Source organism: Pseudophryne corroboree, chromosome 5 (genome assembly GCF_028390025.1).
Source record: "Pseudophryne corroboree isolate aPseCor3 chromosome 5, aPseCor3.hap2, whole genome shotgun sequence".
NCBI lineage: Eukaryota > Metazoa > Chordata > Amphibia > Anura > Myobatrachidae > Pseudophryne > Pseudophryne corroboree.
In genome coordinates this window covers 830,077,044-830,099,713 of record NC_086448.1, presented here as the reverse complement: position 1 = coordinate 830,099,713, position 22,670 = coordinate 830,077,044, and the positions used below count along the sequence as shown (strand labels likewise).

General features: G+C 47.6%; 1 protein-coding gene across 1 annotated transcript in view; it reads left to right on the top strand.

Annotated features, from left to right (window-relative positions):
- The first annotated feature begins 218 nt into the window (after positions 1–218).
- LOC134928617 (meiosis-specific coiled-coil domain-containing protein MEIOC-like) overlaps positions 219–22,670 on the top strand; it is a 132,761-nt gene continuing 110,309 nt past the window's right edge. Inside the window, exon 1 of the mRNA XM_063924543.1 lies at positions 219–360. Coding sequence (XP_063780613.1) covers positions 292–360 — 69 coding nt within the window. The 5' untranslated portion in view covers positions 219–291. The remainder of the gene's footprint in view (positions 361–22,670) is intronic.

Sequence of the window (22,670 nt, the reverse complement as noted above, 5' to 3'; positions counted from 1 at the left end):
CAGCTCCCTCATTTACATGTCCCCGCCCAGCTACCCCCTGCCTATTGGTCAGCGGTGTGAAGCGGCGGCAATGGCTCGTCACGCGGTGGGAAGCTGGTCACGTGTGTGCCCCGGTCAGTAACTGCCTGTGGCTGAGGCGCTGTCTCCCCTCTCGCGCTGGTGCTCGCGCACTCCCCGCTTCTGTAACTGGCCAGGTGCCGGGAGGGGGCGGGGCCGCGTGTGGGGTGGGCGTGTCCGGGGCTCAGCAGCTCACCTGTGTGATAGTACGGAGAGAGTATACTGTCAGTAGCCATGGTGGTCGGTGTGCCGGGATCTCCGGGCGCTGCAGGGTCTCCTCGAACAGCGGCGGCAGATCATGTGGTGAGAGGCGCCCGTGTCATGCTAGTGTGTGTATACATGTGTGATATCAGTGTGTGTGTATACATGTGTGATATCAGTGTATATGTGTAATATCAGTGTGTGTATACATGTGTGATATCAGTGTGTATGTATACATGTGTGATATCAGTGTGTGTGTGTGTATACATGTGTGATATCAGTGTGTATGTATACATGTGTGATAGTGTGTGTATACATGTGTGATATCAGTCTGTATGTATACATGTGTGATATCAGTGTGTATACATGTGTGATATCAGTGTGTGTGTATACATGTGTGATATCAGTGTGTATGTATACATGTGTGATAATGTGTGTATACATGTGTGATATCAGTCTGTATGTATACATGTGTGATATCAGTGTGTGTATACATGTGTGATATCAGTGTGTATGTATACATGTGTGATATCAGTCTGTGTGTGTATACATGTGATATCAGTGTGTGTATACATGTGTGATATCAGTGTGTATACATGTGTGATATCAGTCTGTGTGTGTATACATGTGTGATATCAGTCTGTGTGTGTATACATGTGATATCAGTGTGTATGTATACATGTGTGATATCAGTGTGTATGTATACATGTGTGATATCAGTCTGTGTGTGTATACATGTGTGATATCAGTGTGTGTATACATGTGTGATATCAGTGTGTGTGTATACATGTGTGATATCAGTGTGTGTGTATACATGTGATATCAGTGTGTGTGTGTATACATGTGTGATATCAGTGTGTGTGTATACATGTGTGATATCAGTGTGTATGTATACATGTGTGATATCAGTCTGTGTGTGTATACATGTGTGATATCAGTGTGTGTGTATACATGTGTGATATCAGTGTGTGTGTATACATGTGTGATAGCAGTGTGTGTGTATACATGTGTGATAGCAGTGTGTGTGTATACATGTGTGATATCAGTCTGTGTGTATACATGTGTGATATCAGTCTGTGTGTGTATACATGTGTGATATCAGTCTGTGTGTGTATACATGTGTGATATCAGTCTGTGTGTGTATACATGTGTGATATCAGTCTGTGTGTGTATACATGTGTGATATCAGTCTGTGTGTGTATACATGTGTGATATCAGTCTGTGTGTGTATACATGTGTGATATCAGTCTGTGTGTGTATACATGTGTGATATCAGTCTGTGTGTGTACATGTGTGATATCAGTGTGTGTGTATACATCTGACCCACCCGCGCGATAAGCTGCGTGTATCCCAATAACTGCCTCCTTTGTAGTTATGCCCCTTGTAGTTTGCCCCCCCCCCCCCTGTAGTTTGCCCCCAGTAGAAGCAGTGGCACTCACACATGTAAAAAAAAAACACACCATACTCACCAAGCCCTGCAACCGCGTCCGACCGCTGTGATCCTTCCGGCGTCCGCTCCTCGGCACTGTGGGAGAGCGTCTCTCCCAAAGCACGCACTGACAGCCGGAAGCCGGAGCTCAGTAGTGAGCTCCTGCCTCCGGCTGACGCTGTGGAGAGAGAGCTGGGCGCCCGCTGGTAACACAATCTCAGCGGGCGCCCGGCATCTCCCTGCGGCACCGGGCACACATCAGGTTAGGTGAGCCGGAGGAGGCAGAACTGCATTCAGTCTCCAAGTGGAACTGACGGAACGCAGTTGCGCCCCATTCCGGCTCACTTTAACCCCTGATGTTAATAACTGCCGCCTGCGTGATAAGCTGTGTGTATGCCAATAACTGCCCCTGCGTTATAAGCTGCGTGTACGCCAATAACTGCCCCCTGCTTTATAAGCTGCGTGTATACCAATAACTGCCCCCTGCGTTATAAGCTGCTTGTATACCAATAACTGCCCCTGCGTTATAAGCTGCGTGTACGCCAATAACTGCCCCCTGCTTTATAAGCTGCGTGTATACCAATAACTGCCCCCTGCGTTATAAGCTGCTTGTATACCAATAACTGCCCCTGCGTTATAAGCTGCGTGTACGCCAATAACTGACCCCTGCGTGATAAGCTGCGTGTATACCAATAACTGCCCCTGCGTTATAAGCTGCGTGTACGCCAATAACTGCCCCTGCGTTATAAGCTGCGTGTACGCCAATAACTGCCCCTTCGTTATAAGCTGCGTGTATGCCAATAACTTCCCCCTGCGTTATAAGCTGCGTGTATGCCAATAACTGCCCCCTGCGTGATAAGCTGCGTGTATGCCAATAACTGCCCCCTGCGTTATAAGCTGCGTGTATGCCAATAACTGCCCCCTGCGTTATAAGCTGCGTGTATGCCAATAACTGCCCCTGCATTATAAGCTGCGTGTATGCCAATAACTGCCCCCTGCGTTATAAAGTGTGTGTATGCCAATAACTGCCCCTGCGTTATAAGCTGCATGTACATGAATAACTGCCCCCTGCGTTATAAGCTGCATGTACATGAATAACTGCCCCCTGCGTTATAAGCTGCGTGTACGCCAATAACTGCCCCCTGCGTTATAAGCTGCGTGTACGCCAATAACTGCCCCCTGCATAAGCTGCGTGTACGCCAATAACTGCCCCCTGCGTGATAAGCTGCGTGTATACCAATAACTGCCCCCTGCGTTATAAGCTGCATGTACATGAATAACTGCCCCCTGCATTATAAGCTGTGTACGCCAATAACTGCCCCCTGCGTGATAAACTGCGTGTATGCCAATAACTGCCCCCTGCATTATAAGCTGCGTGTATGCCAATAACTGCCCCCTGCGTTATAAACTGTGTGTATGCCAATAACTGCCCCTGCGTTATAAGCTGCATGTACATGAATAACTGCCCCCTGCGTTATAGGCTGCGTGTACGCTAATAACTGCCCCCTGCGTGATAAGCTGCGTGTACGCCAATAACTGCCCCCTGCGTGATAAGCTGCGTGTATACCAATAACTGCCCCCTGCGTTATAAGCTGCATGTACATGAATAACTGCCCCCTGCATTATAAGCTGTGTACGCCAATAACTGCCCCCTGCGTGATAAACTGCGTGTATGCCAATAACTGCCCCCTGCGTTATAAGCTGCGTGTACGCCAATAACTGCCCCTGCGTGATAAACTGCGTGTATGCCAATAACTGCCCCTGCGTTATAAGCTGCGTGTACGCCAATTACTGCCCCCTGCGTTATAAGCTGCGTGTACGCCAATAACTGCCCCTTCGTGATAAGCTGCGTGTATGCCAATAACTGCCCCTGCGTTATAAGCTGCGTGTACGCCAATAACTGCCCCCTGCGTTATAAGCTGCGTGTATGCCAATAACTGCCCCCTGCGTTATAAAGTGTGTGTATGCCAATAACTGCCCCCTGCGTTATAAGCTGCATGTACATGAATAACTGCCCCCTGCGTTATAAGCTGCGTGTACGCCAATAACTGCCCCCTGCGTTATAAGCTGCGTGTACGCCAATAACTGCCCCCTGCATAAGCTGCGTGTACGCCAATAACTGCCCCCTGCGTGATAAGCTGCGTGTATACCAATAACTGCCCCCTGCGTTATAAGCTGCATGTACATGAATAACTGCCCCCTGCATTATAAGCTGTGTACGCCAATAACTGCCCCCTGCGTGATAAACTGCGTGTATGCCAATAACTGCCCCCTGCATTATAAGCTGCGTGTATGCCAATAACTGCCCCCTGCGTTATAAACTGTGTGTATGCCAATAACTGCCCCTGCGTTATAAGCTGCATGTACATGAATAACTGCCCCCTGCGTTATAGGCTGCGTGTACGCTAATAACTGCCCCCTGCGTGATAAGCTGCGTGTACGCCAATAACTGCCCCCTGCGTGATAAGCTGCGTGTATACCAATAACTGCCCCCTGCGTTATAAGCTGCATGTACATGAATAACTGCCCCCTGCATTATAAGCTGTGTACGCCAATAACTGCCCCCTGCGTGATAAACTGCGTGTATGCCAATAACTGCCCCCTGCGTTATAAGCTGCGTGTACGCCAATAACTGCCCCTGCGTGATAAACTGCGTGTATGCCAATAACTGCCCCTGCGTTATAAGCTGCGTGTACGCCAATTACTGCCCCCTGCGTTATAAGCTGCGTGTACGCCAATAACTGCCCCTTCGTGATAAGCTGCGTGTATGCCAATAACTGCCCCTGCGTTATAAGCTGCGTGTACGCCAATAACTGCCCCCTGCGTTATAAGCTGCATGTATGCCAATAACTGCCCCCTGCGTTATAAAGTGTGTGTATGCCAATAACTGCCCCCTGCGTTATAAGCTGCATGTACATGAATAACTGCCCCCTGCGTTATAAGCTGCGTGTACGTTAATAACTGCCCCCTGCGTGATAAACTGCGTGTATGCCAATAACTGCCCCCCTGCGTGATAAGCTGCGTGTATACCAATAACTGCACCTGCATTATAAGCTGCGTGTATGCCAATAACTGCCCCCTGCGTTATAAACTGTGTGTATGCCAATAACTGCCCCTGCGTTAAAAGCTGCATGTGCATGAATAACTGCCCCCTGCGTTATAGGCTGCGTGTACGCTAATAACTGCCCCTTGCGTGATAAGCTGCGTGTACGCCAATTACTGCCCCCTGCGTGATAAGCTGCGTGTATACCAATAACTGCCCCCTGCGTTATAAGCTGCATGTACATGAATAACTGCCCCCTGCATTATAAGCTGCGTGTATGCCAATAACTGCCCCCTGCGTGATAAACTGCGTGTATGCCAATAACTGCCCCCTGCGTTATAAGCTGCGTGTACGCCAATAACTGCCCCTGCGTGATAAACTGCGTGTATGCCAATAACTGCCCCTGCGTTATAAGCTGCATGTACATGAATAAATGCCCCCTGCATTATAAGCTGCGTGTACGTTAATAACTGCCCCCTGCGTGATAAACTGCGTGTATGCCAATAACTGCCCCTGCGTTATAAGCTGCATGTACATGAATAACTGCCCCCTGCGTTATAAGCTGCGTGTACGTTAATAACTGCCCCCTGCGTGATAAACTGCGTGTATGCCAATAACTGCCCCCCTGCGTTATAAACTGCGTGTATGCCAATAACTGCCCCCCTGCGTGATAAGCTGCGTGTATACCAATAACTGCACCTGCATTATAAGCTGCGTGTATGCCAATAACTGCCCCCTGCGTTATAAACTGTGTGTATGCCAATAACTGCCCCTGCGTTAAAAGCTGCATGTGCATGAATAACTGCCCCCTGCGTTATAGGCTGCGTGTACGCTAATAACTGCCCCTTGCGTGATAAGCTGCGTGTACGCCAATAACTGCCCCCTGCGTGATAAGCTGCGTGTATACCAATAACTGCCCCCTGCGTTATAAGCTGCATGTACATGAATAACTGCCCCCTGCATTATAAGCTGCGTGTATGCCAATAACTGCCCCCTGCGTGATAAACTGCGTGTATGCCAATAACTGCCCCCTGCGTTATAAGCTGCGTGTACGCCAATAACTGCCCCTGCGTGATAAACTGCGTGTATGCCAATAACTGCCCCTGCGTTATAAGCTGCATGTACATGAATAACTGCCCCCTGCATTATAAGCTGCGTGTACGTTAATAACTGCCCCCTGCGTGATAAACTGCGTGTATGCCAATAACTGCCCCTGCGTTATAAGCTGCATGTACATGAATAACTGCCCCCTGCGTTATAAGCTGCGTGTACGTTAATAACTGCCCCCTGCGTGATAAACTGCGTGTATGCCAATAACTGCCCCCCTGCGTTATAAACTGCGTGTATGCCAATAACTGCCCCCCTGCGTGATAAGCTGCGTGTATACCAATAACTGCACCTGCATTATAAGCTGCGTGTATGCCAATAACTGCCCCCTGCGTTATAAACTGTGTGTATGCCAATAACTGCCCCTGCGTTAAAAGCTGCATGTGCATGAATAACTGCCCCCTGCGTTATAGGCTGCGTGTACGCTAATAACTGCCCCTTGCGTGATAAGCTGCGTGTACGCCAATAACTGCCCCCTGCGTGATAAGCTGCGTGTATACCAATAACTGCCCCCTGCGTTATAAGCTGCATGTACATGAATAACTGCCCCCTGCATTATAAGCTGCGTGTATGCCAATAACTGCCCCCTGCGTGATAAACTGCGTGTATGCCAATAACTGCCCCCTGCGTTATAAGCTGCGTGTACGCCAATAACTGCCCCTGCGTGATAAACTGCGTGTATGCCAATAACTGCCCCTGCGTTATAAGCTGCATGTACATGAATAACTGCCCCCTGCATTATAAGCTGCGTGTACGTTAATAACTGCCCCCTGCGTGATAAACTGCGTGTATGCCAATAACTGCCCCTGCGTTATAAGCTGCATGTACATGAATAACTGCCCCCTGCGTTATAAGCTGCGTGTACGTTAATAACTGCCCCCTGCGTGATAAACTGCGTGTATGCCAATAACTGCCCCCCTGCGTTATAAACTGCGTGTATGCCAATAACTGCCCCCCTGCGTGATAAGCTGCGTGTATACCAATAACTGCACCTGCATTATAAGCTGCGTGTATGCCAATAACTGCCCCCTGCGTTATAAACTGTGTGTATGCCAATAACTGCCCCTGCGTTAAAAGCTGCATGTGCATGAATAACTGCCCCCTGCGTTATAGGCTGCGTGTACGCTAATAACTGCCCCTTGCGTGATAAGCTGCGTGTACGCCAATAACTGCCCCCTGCGTGATAAGCTGCGTGTATACCAATAACTGCCCCCTGCGTTATAAGCTGCATGTACATGAATAACTGCCCCCTGCATTATAAGCTGCGTGTATGCCAATAACTGCCCCCTGCGTGATAAACTGCGTGTATGCCAATAACTGCCCCCTGCGTTATAAGCTGCGTGTACGCCAATAACTGCCCCTGCGTGATAAACTGCGTGTATGCCAATAACTGCCCCTGCGTTATAAGCTGCATGTACATGAATAACTGCCCCCTGCATTATAAGCTGCGTGTACGTTAATAACTGCCCCCTGCGTTATAAGCTGCGTGTACGCCAATAACTGCCCCCTGCGTTATAAGCTGCGTGTACGCCAATAACTGCCCCCTGCGTGATGAGCTGCGTGTACGCCAATAACTGTTCCCTGCGTAATAAGCTGCGTGTACGCCAATAACTGCCCCCTGCGTTATAAGCTGCGTGTATGACAATAACTGCCCCTGCATTATAAGCTGCGTGTACGCCAATAACTGCCCCTGCGTTATAAGCTGCGTGTATGACAATAACTGCCCCTGCATTATAAGCTGCGTGTACGCCAATAACTGCCCCCTGCGTTATAAGCTGCGTGTACGCCAATAACTGCCCCCTGCGTGATGAGCTGCGTGTACGCCAATAACTGTTCCCTGCGTAATAAGCTGCGTGTATGACAATAACTGCCCCCTGCGTTATAAGCTGCGTGTATGCCGATAACTGCCCCCTGCGTGATAAGCTGCGTGTATGACAATAACTGCCCCCTGCGTTATAAGCTGCGTGTATGACAATAACTGCCCCCTGCGTTATAAGCTGCGTGTACGCCAATAACTGCCCCTGCGTTATAAGCTGCGTGTATGCCAATAACTGCCCCTGCATTATAAGCTGCGTGTATGCCAATAACTGCCCCCTGCGTGATAAGCTGCGTGTATGCCAATAACTGCCCCCTGCGTGATAAGCTGCATGTACACCAATAACTGCCCCCTGCGTGATAAGCTGCATGTACGCCGATAACTGCCCCCTGCGTGATAAGCTGCGTGTACGCCAATAACTGCCCCTGCGTGATATGCTGCATGTACACCAATAACTGCCCCCATGTGTGTATGTGTATATGTAATAACACGGGTCATTGCTGTACGGATACTGGCGGAGCTGTCTCTCCTCTGCATGTTTGTTACATTGGGGGTAATTCTGAGTTGATCGCAGCAGGAACTTTGTTAGCAGTTGGGCAAAACCATGTGCAGTGCAGGGGGGGCAGATGTAACATGTGCAGAGAGAGTTAGATTTGGGTGTGGTGTGTTCAATCTGCAATCTAAATTGCAGTGTAAAAATAAAGCAGCCAGCATTTACCCTGCACAGAAACAAAATACCACACCCACATCTAACTCTCTCTGCAAATGTTATATCTGCCCCCCCTGCAGTGCACGTGGTTTTGCCCAACTGCTAACAAAGTTCCTGCTGCGATCAACTCAGAATTACCCCCATTGTCACAGTGTCCCTCCTTGTGTGTTTATGGCAACTGAAGTGTGGTGATTGCCTAGTGACTGTGTGTGTTGTCCCTGGGACAGGATGTGTAATGGGGACATTGTAGTGCTAGTCGTTACATGCTTCCGTATCTTACTTGTGACGACAGCTTACTGTACTGAACTGCCTTGTGCTGCATCATGTAGAACTATCTACTGTACTGCCTTGTGCTGCATCATGTAGAACTATCTACTGTACTGTACTGCCTTATGCTGCATCATGTAGAACTATCTACTGTACTGTACTGCCTTGTGCTGCATCATGTAGAACTATCTACTGTACTGTACTGCCTTGTGCTGCATCATGTAGAACTATCTACTGTACTGTACTGCCTTGTGCTGCATCATGTAGAACTATCTACTGTACTGTACTGCCTTGTGCTGCATCATGTAGAACTATCTACTGTACTGTACTGCCTTGTGCTGCATCATGTAGAACTATCTACTGTACTGCCTTGTGCTGCATCATGTAGAACTATCTACTGTACTGCCTTGTGCTGCATCATGTAGAACTATCTACTGTACTGTACTGCCTTGTGCTGCATCATGTAGAACTATCTACTGTACTGTACTGCCTTGTGCTGCATCATGTAGAACTATCTACTGTACTGCCTTGTGCTGCATCATGTAGAACTATCTACTGTACTGTACTGCCTTGTGCTGCATCATGTAGAACTATCTACTGTACTGTACTGCCTTGTGCTGCATCATGTAGAACTATCTACTGTACTGTACTGCCTTGTGCTGCATCATGTAGAACTATCTACTGTACTGTACTGCCTTGTGCTGCATCATGTAGAACTATCTACTGTACTGCCTTGTGCTGCATCATGTAGAACTATCTACTGTACTGTACTGCCTTGTGCTGCATCATGTAGAACTATCTACTGTACTGTACTGCCTTGTGCTGCATCATGTAGAACTATCTACTGTACTGTACTGCCTTGTGCTGCATCATGTAGAACTATCTACTGTACTGTACTGCCTTGTGCTGCATCATGTAGAACGATCTACTGTACTGCCTTGTGCTGCATCATGTAGAACTATCTACTGTACTGTACTGCCTTGTGCTGCATCATGTAGAACTATCTACTGTACTGTACTGCCTTGTGCTGCATCATGTAGAACTATCTACTGTACTGTACTGCCTTGTGCTGCATCATGTAGAACTATCTACTGTACTGCCTTGTGCTGCATCATGTAGAACTATCTACTGTACTGCCTTGTGCTGCATCATGTAGAACTATCTACTGTACTGCCTTGTGCTGCATCATGTAGAACTATCTACTGTACTGCCTTGTGCTGCATCATGTAGAACTATCTACTGTACTGCCTTGTGCTGCATCATGTAGAAGTATCTACTGTACTGTACTGCCTTGTGCTGCATCATGTAGAACTATCTACTGTACTGTACTGCCTTGTGCTGCATCATGTAGAAGTATCTACTGTACTGCCTTGTGCTGCATCATGTAGAAGTATCTACTGTACTGTACTGCCTTGTGCTGCATCATGTAGAACTATCTACTGTACTGTACTGCCTTGTGCTGCATCATGTAGAACTATCTACTGTACTGTACTGCCTTGTGCTGCATCATGTAGAACTATCTACTGTACTGTACTGCCTTGTGCTGCATCATGTAGAACTATCTACTGTACTGTACTGCCTTGTGCTGCTTCATGTAGAACTATCTACTGTACTGTACTGCCTTGTGCTGCTTCATGTAGAACTATCTACTGTACTGTACTGCCTTGTGCTGCTTCATGTAGAACTATCTACTGTACTGTACTGCCTTGTGCTGCTTCATGTAGAACTATCTACTGTACTGTACTGCCTTGTGCTGCTTCATGTAGAACTATCTACTGTACTGTACTGCCTTGTGCTGCTTCATGCAGAACTATCTACTGTACTCAGAGGTGTAGCTAGGCCCCATGGTGCCCGGAGCAAGGATATGATTTGCACCCACCCCCCACCCCCCTCCCCTGTACTGAATTGGGGACCTAGCCAACATGTGGTGGCATGTTACATTTGAAAATAAACAATATTTCTCTAACGTCCTAAGTGGATGCTGGGCTCCGTAAGGACCATGGGGAATAGCGCCTCCGCAGGAGACTGGGCAGTCTCCTGCGGAGCCGCTATTCCCCATGGTCCTTACGGAGTCCCAGCATCCACTACGGACTACGAGAAATAGATTTACCGGTGAGTAAAATCTTATTTTCTCTGACGTCCTAAGTGGATGCTGGGACTCCATAAGGACCATGGGGAATAGCGGCTCCGCAGGAGACTGCCCAGTCTCCTGCGGAGCCGCTATTCCCCATGGTCCTTACGGAGCCCAGCATCCACTACGGACTACGAGAAATAGATTTACCGGTGAGTAAAATCTTATTTTAAATCCTAAATGGGTGACAGGGCCGGTTCTAAACCTTGTGGAGCTCAGGGCAAAATTTTCCTTTGGGTGCCCTCCATGTTTTAAATAGGGTCAGTTCGTACCGGAGGCTTGCAACAACAATATAGGGGCATGTCAGTACGGATGGTGTAATGCAGGCATTCCCAACCACGGTCCTCAAGGCACACCAACAGTGCGGGTTTTAGTGATATCCAGGCTGCAGCACAGTTGGTTACATCAAAATAACTGAGCTACTAATTAAGTCACTTGTGCTGAAGCCTGGATATCACTAAAACCTGCACTGTTGGTGTGCCTTGAGGACCGTGGTTGGGAATGCCTGGTGTAATGGTTAGTATTACTGCCTGACAGCACTGAGGTCATGGGTTCAATTCCCACCATGGCCCAAACTGTGTGGAGTTTGTATATTCTCCCCTTGTTTGTGTGGGTTTCCTCCAGGTACTCTGGTTTCCTCCCACAATACAAAAAATAAGATTTTAAACCTACCGGTAAATCTATTTCTCCTAGTCCGTAGAGGATGCTGGGGACTCCGTAAGGACCATGGGGTATAGACGGGCTCCGCAGGAGATAGGGCACCTAAAAAGAACTTTGACTATGGGTGTGCACTGGCTCCTCCCTCTATGCCCCACCAATCATACCACGTAACCTGGAACATACAGAACCAGTTAACAGTATGAACAAAAAACAGTAACGGTCCAAGACCGATGTCAACTGTAACATAACCCTTATGTAAGCAACAACTATATACAAGTCTTGCAGAGTTTCCGCACTGGGACGGGCACCCAGCATCCTCTACGGACTAGGAAAAATAGATTTACCGGTAGGTTTAAAATCTTATTTTCTCTTACGTCCTAGAGGATGCTGGGGACTCCGTAAGGATCATGGGGTTTATACCAAAGCATCCAATCGGGCGGGAGAGTGCGTATGACTCTGCAGCACCGACTGAGCAAACGCTAGGTCCTCATCAGCCAGGGTATCAAACTTGAAGAATTTAGCAAAAGTGTTTGACCCCGATCAAGTCGCCGCTCGGCAAAGTTGTAATGCCGAGACGCCTCGGGCAGCCGCCCAAGAAGAGCCCACCTTCCTAGTGCAATGGGCCTTAACCGAATTTGGTACCGGCAATCCAGCCGTAGAGTGAGCCTGCTGAATCGTATTACAGATCCAGCGAGCAATAGTCTGCTTCGAAGCAGGAGCGCCAATCTTATTGGCCGCATACAGGACAAACAGAGCCTCTGATTTCCTAATTCTAGCCGTCCTGGCTACATAAATTTTAAAGGCCCTGACTACGTCCAGGGATCTGGAATCCTCCAGGTCACTTGTAGCCACAGGCACCACAATAGGTTGATTCATATGGAACGAAGAAACCACTTTAGGCAAAAATTGCGGACTTGTCCTCAATTCAGCTCGATCCACATGAAAAATCAAGTAGGGGCTCTTGTGTGACAGCCTCCAATTCTGACACTCGCCTTGCTGATGCTAAGGCCAACAACATGACCACCTTCCAGGTAAGAAATTTCAACTCAACCTTGTTAAGCGGTTCAAACCAGTGTGATTTTAGGAACTGCAACACCACGTTCAGGTCCCATGGTGCCACTGGAGGCACAAAAGGGGGCTGGATGTGCAGCACTCCCTTTACCAACGTCTGGACTTCTGGAAGAGAAGCCAATTCCTTCTGAAAGAAAATCGAGAGGACCGAACTCTGTACCTTAACAGAGCCTAATTTCAGGCCCATATCCACTCCTGTCTGTAGGAAGTGGAGAAGACGACCCAGATGAAAATCTTCCGTAGGTGCATTCTTGGTCTCACACCAAGACACATACTTTTGCCAGATACGGTGATAATGTTTTTTTTTTTTTTATAAATCTGTTTATTTTGATTTTCATAGAGTATAAAGTCAAACAGGAACAAATCGGTAGCATTTGATGAAGTAAACAATTATATCATGTAGGTAGGTACATCAAACTGTATCGAAAAGAAAACATACAATCTTATCTGAGCATGGGAATAAAAGTAGTGAAAAAGGCATATGTTCCCGTGTTTCAGGTATGCACTATTTGTACCATAAAACCCTCAGGAAGATGTTCCTTAAAGCTAACCATTAAAACATCATTCAAAAATCAATTTGTTTTCACATGAAGATGAGAAAAAAGTACAGAGAGAGAAGAAAGAAGATGGGGTAGGGAAATACATTAGGGTAAATGGGGAAGGAGGGAAAGATGCTCCTGACAATTGAATCGAGGAAAAATAGCAGTGAATATATCAATCTCCTGGCAGGGTCTGGAGGAGGTCAACCCTAGGACTGAATAGCCTAAACTGCATGGATGGTTATGAGGTAGATTCTTCTAATAGTTTCCTATGGAGAAACCATTCAGTTTGTTCAAAGACTTTAAATATCTGGGCTTGTGTGGACTGATCTCGTGACTCTATATAAAGACCCCACTTTTTGTAAAAAGTTTTAACCCCCACCTCTATATTGGCTTGGACCGATTTCCTATCATAGTATAGTATCTGTAGAAGTTTACCATGAACTTCCCCGAGTGTAGGGGGAGAGGGTGACAACCAGTGTGATAAAATAATTTTCTTTGAGACTGTTACCAAAATTGTGAGAAATGGTATAGTTCGCCGTTTCTCAGGTCCTAAATGCCATTCGGAGAAATTTGCACACAAACAAGATAGGGGTGTTGCTGTTACATGTATATTCAAAAGCTTATTAATGTAAGCCAGAAGTTTGTTCCAGAAACGTTTAATCCGACCACATTCCCAGAACATATGATAGAAGGAAGCCGTACGTATATGACATTTGGGACATTCCCCAGTTTCCGTGGGGTGAAACTTAGCATGTTGGCTCGGGGAAATATAGGCTCTCTGTAACGTACGGAGGTGGACCTCCTGTAAGTAAGGTGAGGCCAGGGCTTTCAAGCTAGAAACATAATGATCACTGAGTTGGTGATGGGCAGTCAGAGTAGGTATATCTTTACTCCATTGGTGAAGTAGTCTTTCCCATCTACAGTCTGTTGTGCTAGATGTCAGAATAGAGTATATTTGTCTAATGCGTGTCGGGCCTATTCTATGTGTTTTAAGCGAAAGCTGTAGTGGGTTAGTAGATAAGGGAGTTTCTTGTGAGGTAGTACTCCTGTGGGTAGCCAAGCCTAGATAGTGTCGTGTCTGTAGATACATGAAAAAATGAGAGTGGGGTAGGCTATATTTCTCTTGGAGCGATGTGAAGGAGTACATGGATCCTCCCGGGTCAAATACTTTGGAAGAGTTTGAGAGTCCTTTCTCTTTCCAGAGTCGGTAATTTGAGTTAAGGAGGGACGGGGGGAAAGCTGGATTACCCCATAGCGGGATGCATATAGATTCCTCAGGATTGCATTTAAATTTCTTGTGTAAAGCGCGCCAGTTATAATAGATATCCCTAAAAAGGGGGTTAGCAAGGATGTGGGTCGGGATCAGTGAGGGTTTAGATAGGAGTAATGCCCCCGGGGAGTAAGGAGTGAATAGTGCCTCATCTAGAGCGGAGTCTGTATAGAGTTCCCTGTCAAACAGCCAGTCAGCAGCACATCTAAATAGGGATGCCATTGAGTAGGATGCGTAATCTGGAACACCAAATCCGCCTGCGGACTTGGGTGCCATCAGTTTATCCAAAGCAATGAACGCCTTCTTGCCTTTCCATAAAAACCTTGACATAATTTTCCGTAGATATTGAATATCATGTTTAGTAAGGCGGACTGGGAGCATCTGCATGAGGTAAAATATCTTTGGGAAAACAATACTTTGTAACACAGCTATTCTCCCTATCAAGGATAGAGGTAACAATTTCCAACCATCCAGTAGTGCGGTAATACGTGCAAGAACAGGGGTAAAATTTTCTTCATAAAGCCTGGAGAGGTTTGCTGGGATTTGAATCCCTAGGTATGTGATCTTAGTGAGGGCTATTTTGAATGAGAGATCTGGGAGTAGTGTGGAAATAGTACGTGAGGAGGGACCTAATGGTAAAAGTTCTGATTTGGCCACATTGACCCTATACCCCGCCCTAACTCCGAATGCCTGTATCATTCCAAGGATCTCTGGGATAGAGGTCGATGGATCTGAAACAAATAGTAGCATATCATCGGCAAAGAGGGCAAGGCGAAGGTCAATATCTCCTATTTGAATTCCTTTAATTACACTCGATTGGCGTAGGGCAATCGCCAGGGGTTCCAATGCTACTGCAAACAGTAAGGGTGAAAGTGGGCACCCCTGCCTGGTACCTCTCTGAATCTCAAAGGGAGAAGAGAGAACTCCATTGCAGGATATCTGTGTTTGTGGGGCCGTGTAGAGAAGTTTTAGAAGATTTACAAAATCTACTGGGAAGCCAAATTGTAGGAGTGTGGAAAAAAGATGATCCCAATTCACCATATCAAACGCTTTTTCCGCGTCGAGTGATAGAATAACTGGAAGGGAGGAAGGGGTATTTGAAGAGGAGGAGGAGACATAAATGGCAGAAAGAACTCTCCTTACATTGATCTCCGAGTGTCTGCCCCAAATAAACCCAGTTTGATCTTTATGTATGATATGAGGGAGTAATAATTTAATCCGGTTAGCTAAGATTTTAGTAAGTAGTTTGTAATCAAGATTTAAGAGTGAAATTGGGCGATATGACCCTGGTTGGGATAAGTCTCTACCAGGTTTAGGGAGGACTTTGAGGATGGCAGTGTTAAAGTGTTTAGGAAGAGTATCAGAAGACAGAATCGCATTGAGGACGGACACCAGTGTGTCCCCTATTCGGGGTAAAAGAATTTTATAAAAGTCGGCACTAAAGCCATCAGGGCCCGGTGCCTTATCTCTGCCAAACTGTCCAATGACACTCCGGACTTCTTCCAATGAGATGGGCGCCAGCAATGGTGATGTCATGGAAGCCTGAAGCTGGGGAGCAGAAAGGTTATCCCAAAAGTTCTTGGGCCATGGTGACTGGGTGGGAGGAGTAGAAGGGGTGGAGTTTGAGGAAGAGGAATATAGATCCTCGTAAAATGTTTTCATAACATCAGAAATCTCCTGATTATTAGTAGTTAATGTGCCAGCAGGGGTATACAAAGGGTGAGTGACCATGGGAGGGCGGGAGCCCATGAGGAGTGTCGTCAGCAATTTGCCCGTTTTATTACCAAATTTGTAGAACCGATAGTTCACCGAGAATGAATACCTATTACCCATGGAGGACATGAATTCATCAAAGTGGGCTTTGGCTTCGATGTATATAAGGCGATTTTGAGGGGTCGGAAAGGATTTGTATTGCTGATAGGCTGTCGACAAGGGCCTCTGGAACTCCAAATATTGAGAGGCATATTTTTTATTGGTAGCTGAGACATAGGATATAATGTCTCCCCGGAGAACTGATTTTGCAGTCATCCAAAATAGAATTGGATTTTCCTCTAAATGTGACGCGTTGTTAGTTTTAAAGGCCTCCCAAGAGGATTCCAACCTTTGCTGGAATTTCAGGGAGTGAGCGAGATAGGAGGGGAATCTCCACAATCTGGGAGAGTGCGGTATGTCTGGGAAGTGGAGCGTTGCAGTGACTAGGGCATGGTCCGATAAGGAGATTGTCTCAATTTGTGAATCTGATACGTTCGGTAGTAGAGCATGGGACAGTAAAATATAGTCTATCCTAGATAGCGTGTGATGGGCCGCTGAGAGACATGTGTATTCCTTCTCTGTGGGATGTAAAGCTCTCCAGATATCTACCGTCTGTAGGCTGTCGGCTAATAGAGGGACCCCGAGTTTGGGTAGTGAAAGAGGTTTTGTTGGTGTGTGGGATCGGTCCAAATAGGGGGAAGAGATAAGGTTCAAATCGCCACAGAGTATTAAGGGGTCTGTGAGAAGGGGGGTTAGTTTGGCGAGTAAAGACTGAAAGAAATTTTTGGAATAAATGTTGGGTGCATATACGTTACATAGTGTGTAAACTCTACCATTAAGCTTAACAGACAGTATCACATAACGACCTTCAGGATCAGTGACTGTGGTCAGGATTTCAGTGGTCACAGAACGTTTCGCCAATATGACAACCCCTCTGGCTTTGGAATTGTAAGAGCTGAAACCTAAAACCCGCCAGTTCAGGGCATTCAATTTTGCCGTTTCCTCTGGAGTTAGGTGCGTTTCTTGTAGGAATGCCATGTCTATGTGCTGTTTACCTAAATATAGGAGTATTTTCCGTCTCTTTGCTGGGGAGTTAAAGCCCCCGACATTCCAAGATCCCACTATCAGGTTAGGCATAATTCAGAGGAAAGGGCAAAACAGAGGACCCGTAAACCATTCACATAAGGGGAATGAGCATCATCACCTGCCTGAGGACGGGGGGTGGGGAGGAGGGGGGAGGGAAGAGACAAAACAGGTGGGGAAAAGAGGAGATAGAAATAGAAAGTAGTATTATATAACAGGCCATACAATTGAAAAGAGGATACTGTGATAAATAGCCAATATTTCTGTGACCAGTGACCTCCGGTCAACGAGCATGGGCGACTACCAGTGGTGGCAATCTCGAACCCCGGGATTAAGCAGTGTGTACCAGCAGGAAAGGAGGAGCCCCTCCCCACCGCGATATACATAAACAAATCCCACCCAGAGACCCCTAGTAACTGAGCTATGTAACCAAATGCTCCAAGAAGCAATATAATATTATGATATAATATATGCAATATGCAGTGAGCGGTATATAGTATACAACCTGTGGCTAATGTAGTGGAGACGGCTGTATAACATGAAAATGCAGCATAATGGGATATGTCCCGACCAACATAGCGCTTTTTCAATTTGTATCTGTAAAGTATGCGCTTAGGTTAGAATATTTCAAAAGAAAAAAGCAGAGAATCGGTCAAAACAACATCTTAGAGCAGTTAAAGTAATTGTGGAGTAGCGATAGCTACCATAGTGCCTGTGAGTCATTGTTGCTCTAACAAAATAAATCAAGGCAGTCTATGCCTAATGAGCTACTAAACTGCAGGTGAACATTCAGCAGGAAATGATCAATTTGTCGCTGAAGGGAGATCAGAAATGTCCGCGCTGTCTTCTCTGGATATATTACGGAGGTAGGCCGCTGCGTCAGCAGGTGTTAAGAAATCTTTGTGGGAGGTACCTTCGTAAATGCGCAGGCGAGCGGGATATAACAGGCCAAACTTGCGGCCCTCTGAGACAAGTTGAGTGCAAATAGGAGAAAAAGCTTTGCGGGCCCGGGTCAGTTCCACTGAATAGTCCTGGAATATGAAGAGCTTGTTACCCTCCCACTGGATATCCCTCATTTTGCGAGACGCGGACCAGAATGCTACTTTATGAAGGTAGTTCAGACAGCGGAACAAAGTTACACGTGGGCGCGGTTTATTGGGGGTGGGCATAGGACCCACACGGTGAATTCTTTCAATCACTAAATCATTGCATTCCCGTTCTATATTCAAAATTGCGGGAAGGGTGACTCGGGCAAAATGAGCCAGTGCCGTGCCTTTAAGTGATTCCGGCAGTCCCACAATTCTGATATTATTTCTTCTTGCGCGATTTTCCATATCATCTAATTTATTCCATATCTGATAGTTCTCTGTAGTTAGAGATTTCACTGAGTGGTGCAGCCCTTCTATGTCATGTGTGGCAGCATGCAGTTGAGATTCAGTGTGTGTGACCCTCTGCTGTAAGTGCTGCAGCTGTGTTGTTATATCACTGACAGCCTGTGAAAGCAGGGGGGCCATAGTGGCTTTTATTGCTGCCACAACGTCTCCATATGTTACCGGAGCCTCCGGATCTCTGCATACCTGTGAGCCTGCATATTCAGTCCCCTCCGCCGCGGCTTTCTTAGAGGCAGGAGAGGTAACTTCAGGTCCGGCGCCAGGCGCCATATTGCTTCCCGCGCGGCGCTTCTCCAGTCTCGTGGGTGCGCCAGCGGGGGCCTGTGTAGCCGCGGTTACGGGTGTCACGAAACGATCCATCGTGATCACGGGTCTCACCAGGGGTAATCTGGGCGGTGTGGAGGCTGTAGCAGCCTTGAAAAGGTTCAGTGCGGCGGGCTGTAGGACGGAGCTCCGGCGATGAGAGACTCACTCCATGGGTCCCGGAACCGGAAGTCGGTGATAATGTTTTATCGTCACCTCCTTCCTAGCCTTTATTAACGTAGGGATGACCTCTTCCGGAATCCCCTTTTTCGCTAGGATTCGGCGTTCAACCGCCATGCCGTCAAACGTAACCGCGGTAAGTCTTGAAATACACAGGGCCCCTGCTGCAACAGGTCTTCCCTCAGAGGAAGAGGCCAGGGATCTCCTGTGAGCATCTCTTGTAGATCCGAGTACCAGGCCCTTCGAGGCCAGTCTGGGACAACGAGTATCGTTCGTACTCTTCTTCGTCTTATGATCCTCAACACTTTTGTGATGAGAGGAAGAGGAGGAAAACACGTAGACCGATTTGAACACCCACGGTGTTACCAGAGCGTCCACTGCTATTGCCTGAGGGTCCCAAGACCTGGCGCAGTACCTCTGAAGTTTTTTGTTGAGGCGTGACGCCATCATGTCTATTTGAGGAGTTCCCCCAAAGACGTGTTACGTCTGCAAAGACTTCTTGATAAAGTCCCCACTCTCCTGGATGGAGATCGTGTCTGCTGAGGAAGTCTGCTTCCCAGTTGTCCACTCCCGGAATGAAGACAGCTGACAGAGCGCTTACATGATTTTCCGCCCAGCGAAGGATCCTAGTGGCTTCCGCCATCGCGACTCTGCTTTTTGTCCCGCCTTGGCGGTTCACATGAGCCACTGCTCTGACATTGTCTGATTGAATCAGAACCGGTAGGTTTAGAAGAAAACTCGCCGCTTGTCGAAGGCCGTTGTAAATGGCACATTGATGTGTAGACAGGACTCCTGGTCTGACCAAAGACCTTGAAAATGTTTTCCCTGTGTGACCGCTCCCCATCCTCGGAGGCTCGCGTCCGTGGTAACCAGGATCCAATCCTGAATTCCGAACCTGCGAACCTCCAGGAGGTGAGCACTTTGCAACCACCACAGGAGGGACACTCTGGTCCCTGGGGACAGAGTTATTTTCCGATGTAAGTGCAGATGGGACCCGGACCACTTGTCCAGAAGGTCCCATTGAAAAGTCCTTGCATGGAACCTGCCGAAGGGAATGGCCTCGTAGGCCGCCACCATTTTCCCCAGAACTCGAGTGCATTGGTGAACTGACACCCCTTTCGGTTTTAGCAGGTCTCTGACCATGTTCTGTATGTCTTGGGCTTTCTCTATTGGGTGGAAGACCTTCATTTGTTCCGTATCCAGTATCATACCTAGGAACGGTAGTCGAGTTGTCGGAATCAACTGTGACTTCGGTAGATTTAGAATCCAACCGTGTTGCTGGAGCACTCTCAGAGAGAGCGCTACACTGCTCAGCAATTTCTCTCTGAAAATCCTCGGGGCCGTGGAGAGTCCAAACTGCAACGTCTGAATTTGGTAATGACAATCCTGTACAGCGAATCTCAGGTATTCCTGATGGGGGGCATATATGGGGACATGAAGGTACGCCTCCTGTATGTCCAGAGACACCATAAACTCCCCCTCCTCCATGTTGGCTATTATCGCTCTGAGAGATTCCATTTTGAATTTGAATCTTCTTATGTACAGGTTTAGGGATTTCAGATTCAAAATAGGTCTGACCGAACCGTCCGGTTTCGGGACCACAACTAGGGTTGAATAGTAACCTCTTCCCTGCTGGTGCAGGGGAGCCTTGATTATCACTTGCTGTATACACAGCGTTTGAATTGCAGCTAACACTACATCCCTTTTCGATGTGGAAGCTGGTAGGGCCGATTTGAAAAATCGGCGCGGGGGCACCTCCTCGAATTCCAATTTGTAACCCTGGGAAACTATTTCCAACACCCAGGGATTCAGGTCCGAACTGACCCAGGCCTGACTGAAAAGTCGAAGACGTGCCCCCACCGGTGCGGACTCCCTCAGGGGAGCCCCAGCGTCATGCTGTGGGTTTTGAAGCAGCCGGGCAGGACTTTGGTTTCTGGGCACCTGCCGAAGCAGGTGCTCTCTTGCCTCTGCCCTTACCTCTGGCGAGGAAAGAGGATCCCCGACCTCTTTTGGACTTGTGCGACCGAAAGGACTGCATCTGATAGGGTGTTACTTTCTTTTGCTGTTGGGGAATATATGGTAAAAAATTTGATTTACCTGCTGTGGTTGTGGAAACCAGGTCCGTCAGCCCATCCCCAAACAATACATCACCCTTGTAGGGTAGTACTTCCATATGTTTCTTGGAATCCGCATCACCCGTCCATTGGCGAGTCCATAAGGATCTTCTTGCTGAGACAGACATGGCATTGGCCCTAGAAGCTAGCAATCCAATGTCCCTTTGAGCATCCCTCATAAATAAGACTGTGTCTTTAATATGGGCTAGAGTTAGGAATATAGTATCCTTATCCATATTATCAAATTGATCTGTCAGCTCATCTGTCCAAGCTGCAATTGCGCTACACACCCATGCCGACGCAATTGTCGGTCTTAGCACAGCACCCGTATGAGAATAAATACACTTTAAGGTAGTTTCTTGCCTGCGATCTGCAGGGTCCTTAAGGGCCGCTGTGTCAGGAGACGGTAGCGCCACTTTCTTGGACAAGCGCGTCAGGGCTTTGTCCACAGTGGGGGTTGATTCCCAAATCTCCCTGTCCTGCTTAGGGAAAGGGTATGCCATATAAATTCTTTAGGGGATCTGCGGTCTCTTATCCGGAGTCTCCCAAGCTTTTCCAAAGAATTCATTTAATTCATGAGATGTGGGAAAGTTAATAATCTGTTTCTTTTCCTTAAACATGTGTACCCTTGTGTCGGGGACAGAGGGTTCATCCACAATATGCAACACATCCCTTATTGCCACAATCATACACTGAATGGTTTTAGTCACCCTAGGGTGCAATTTTACTTCGTCATAGTCGACACTGGAATCCGAATCCGTGTCGGTAGTAGTGTCTTGTGTTAAGGGACGCTTTTGAGACCCCGACGGGCCCTGTGAGTCGGTCCAATCTGAGGATTGACCCCCTGATGTCCCCCCTGAATCAGCCTTATCAAGCCTTTTATGTAAAGATGCCACACTTGCATTCAACATATGCCACATGTCCATCCAATCTGGAGTCGGCACAACCAACGGGGACACACCACTCATTTGCTCCACCTCCTCCTTGGAAAAGCCTTCCGCTTCAGACATGTCGACACCACGTACCGACACCCCACACACACAGGGATTAACCTATAAGGGGACAAAACCCCAACCAGGCCCTTAGGAGAGACAGAGAGAGAGTATGCCAGCACACACCCAGCGCTTAATAACACTGGAAAAATATGACCAGATAGCGCTTTTATATATCTATAAAAATGACCAGATTCCCACTCACTGCGCTCAAAATGCCCCCCTCCTCTTTTTTTCCAGCCTGAATGTTCAGCAGGGGAGAGACCAGGGAGCCAGCGTTTTCCTCATGCAGCTTCTGTGGAGAAAATGGTGCTGGTTAGTGCTGGGGATCAAGCTCCGCCCACCCGACGGCGGGCTTCGGTCCCAGTGATTTTTTAATAGAAAATGGCGGGGGATCGTAGAATTACTGCCCAGCAGCCTAATCTACCTTGTCAGTGCCCAAATGTGAGGTTTATTGCTGCCCAGGGCGCCCCCCCCTGCGCCCTGCACCCTTCAGTGCTGCTCTGTGTGTGTGTGACTGGGAGCAATGGCGCGCAGCTTACCGCTGCACTC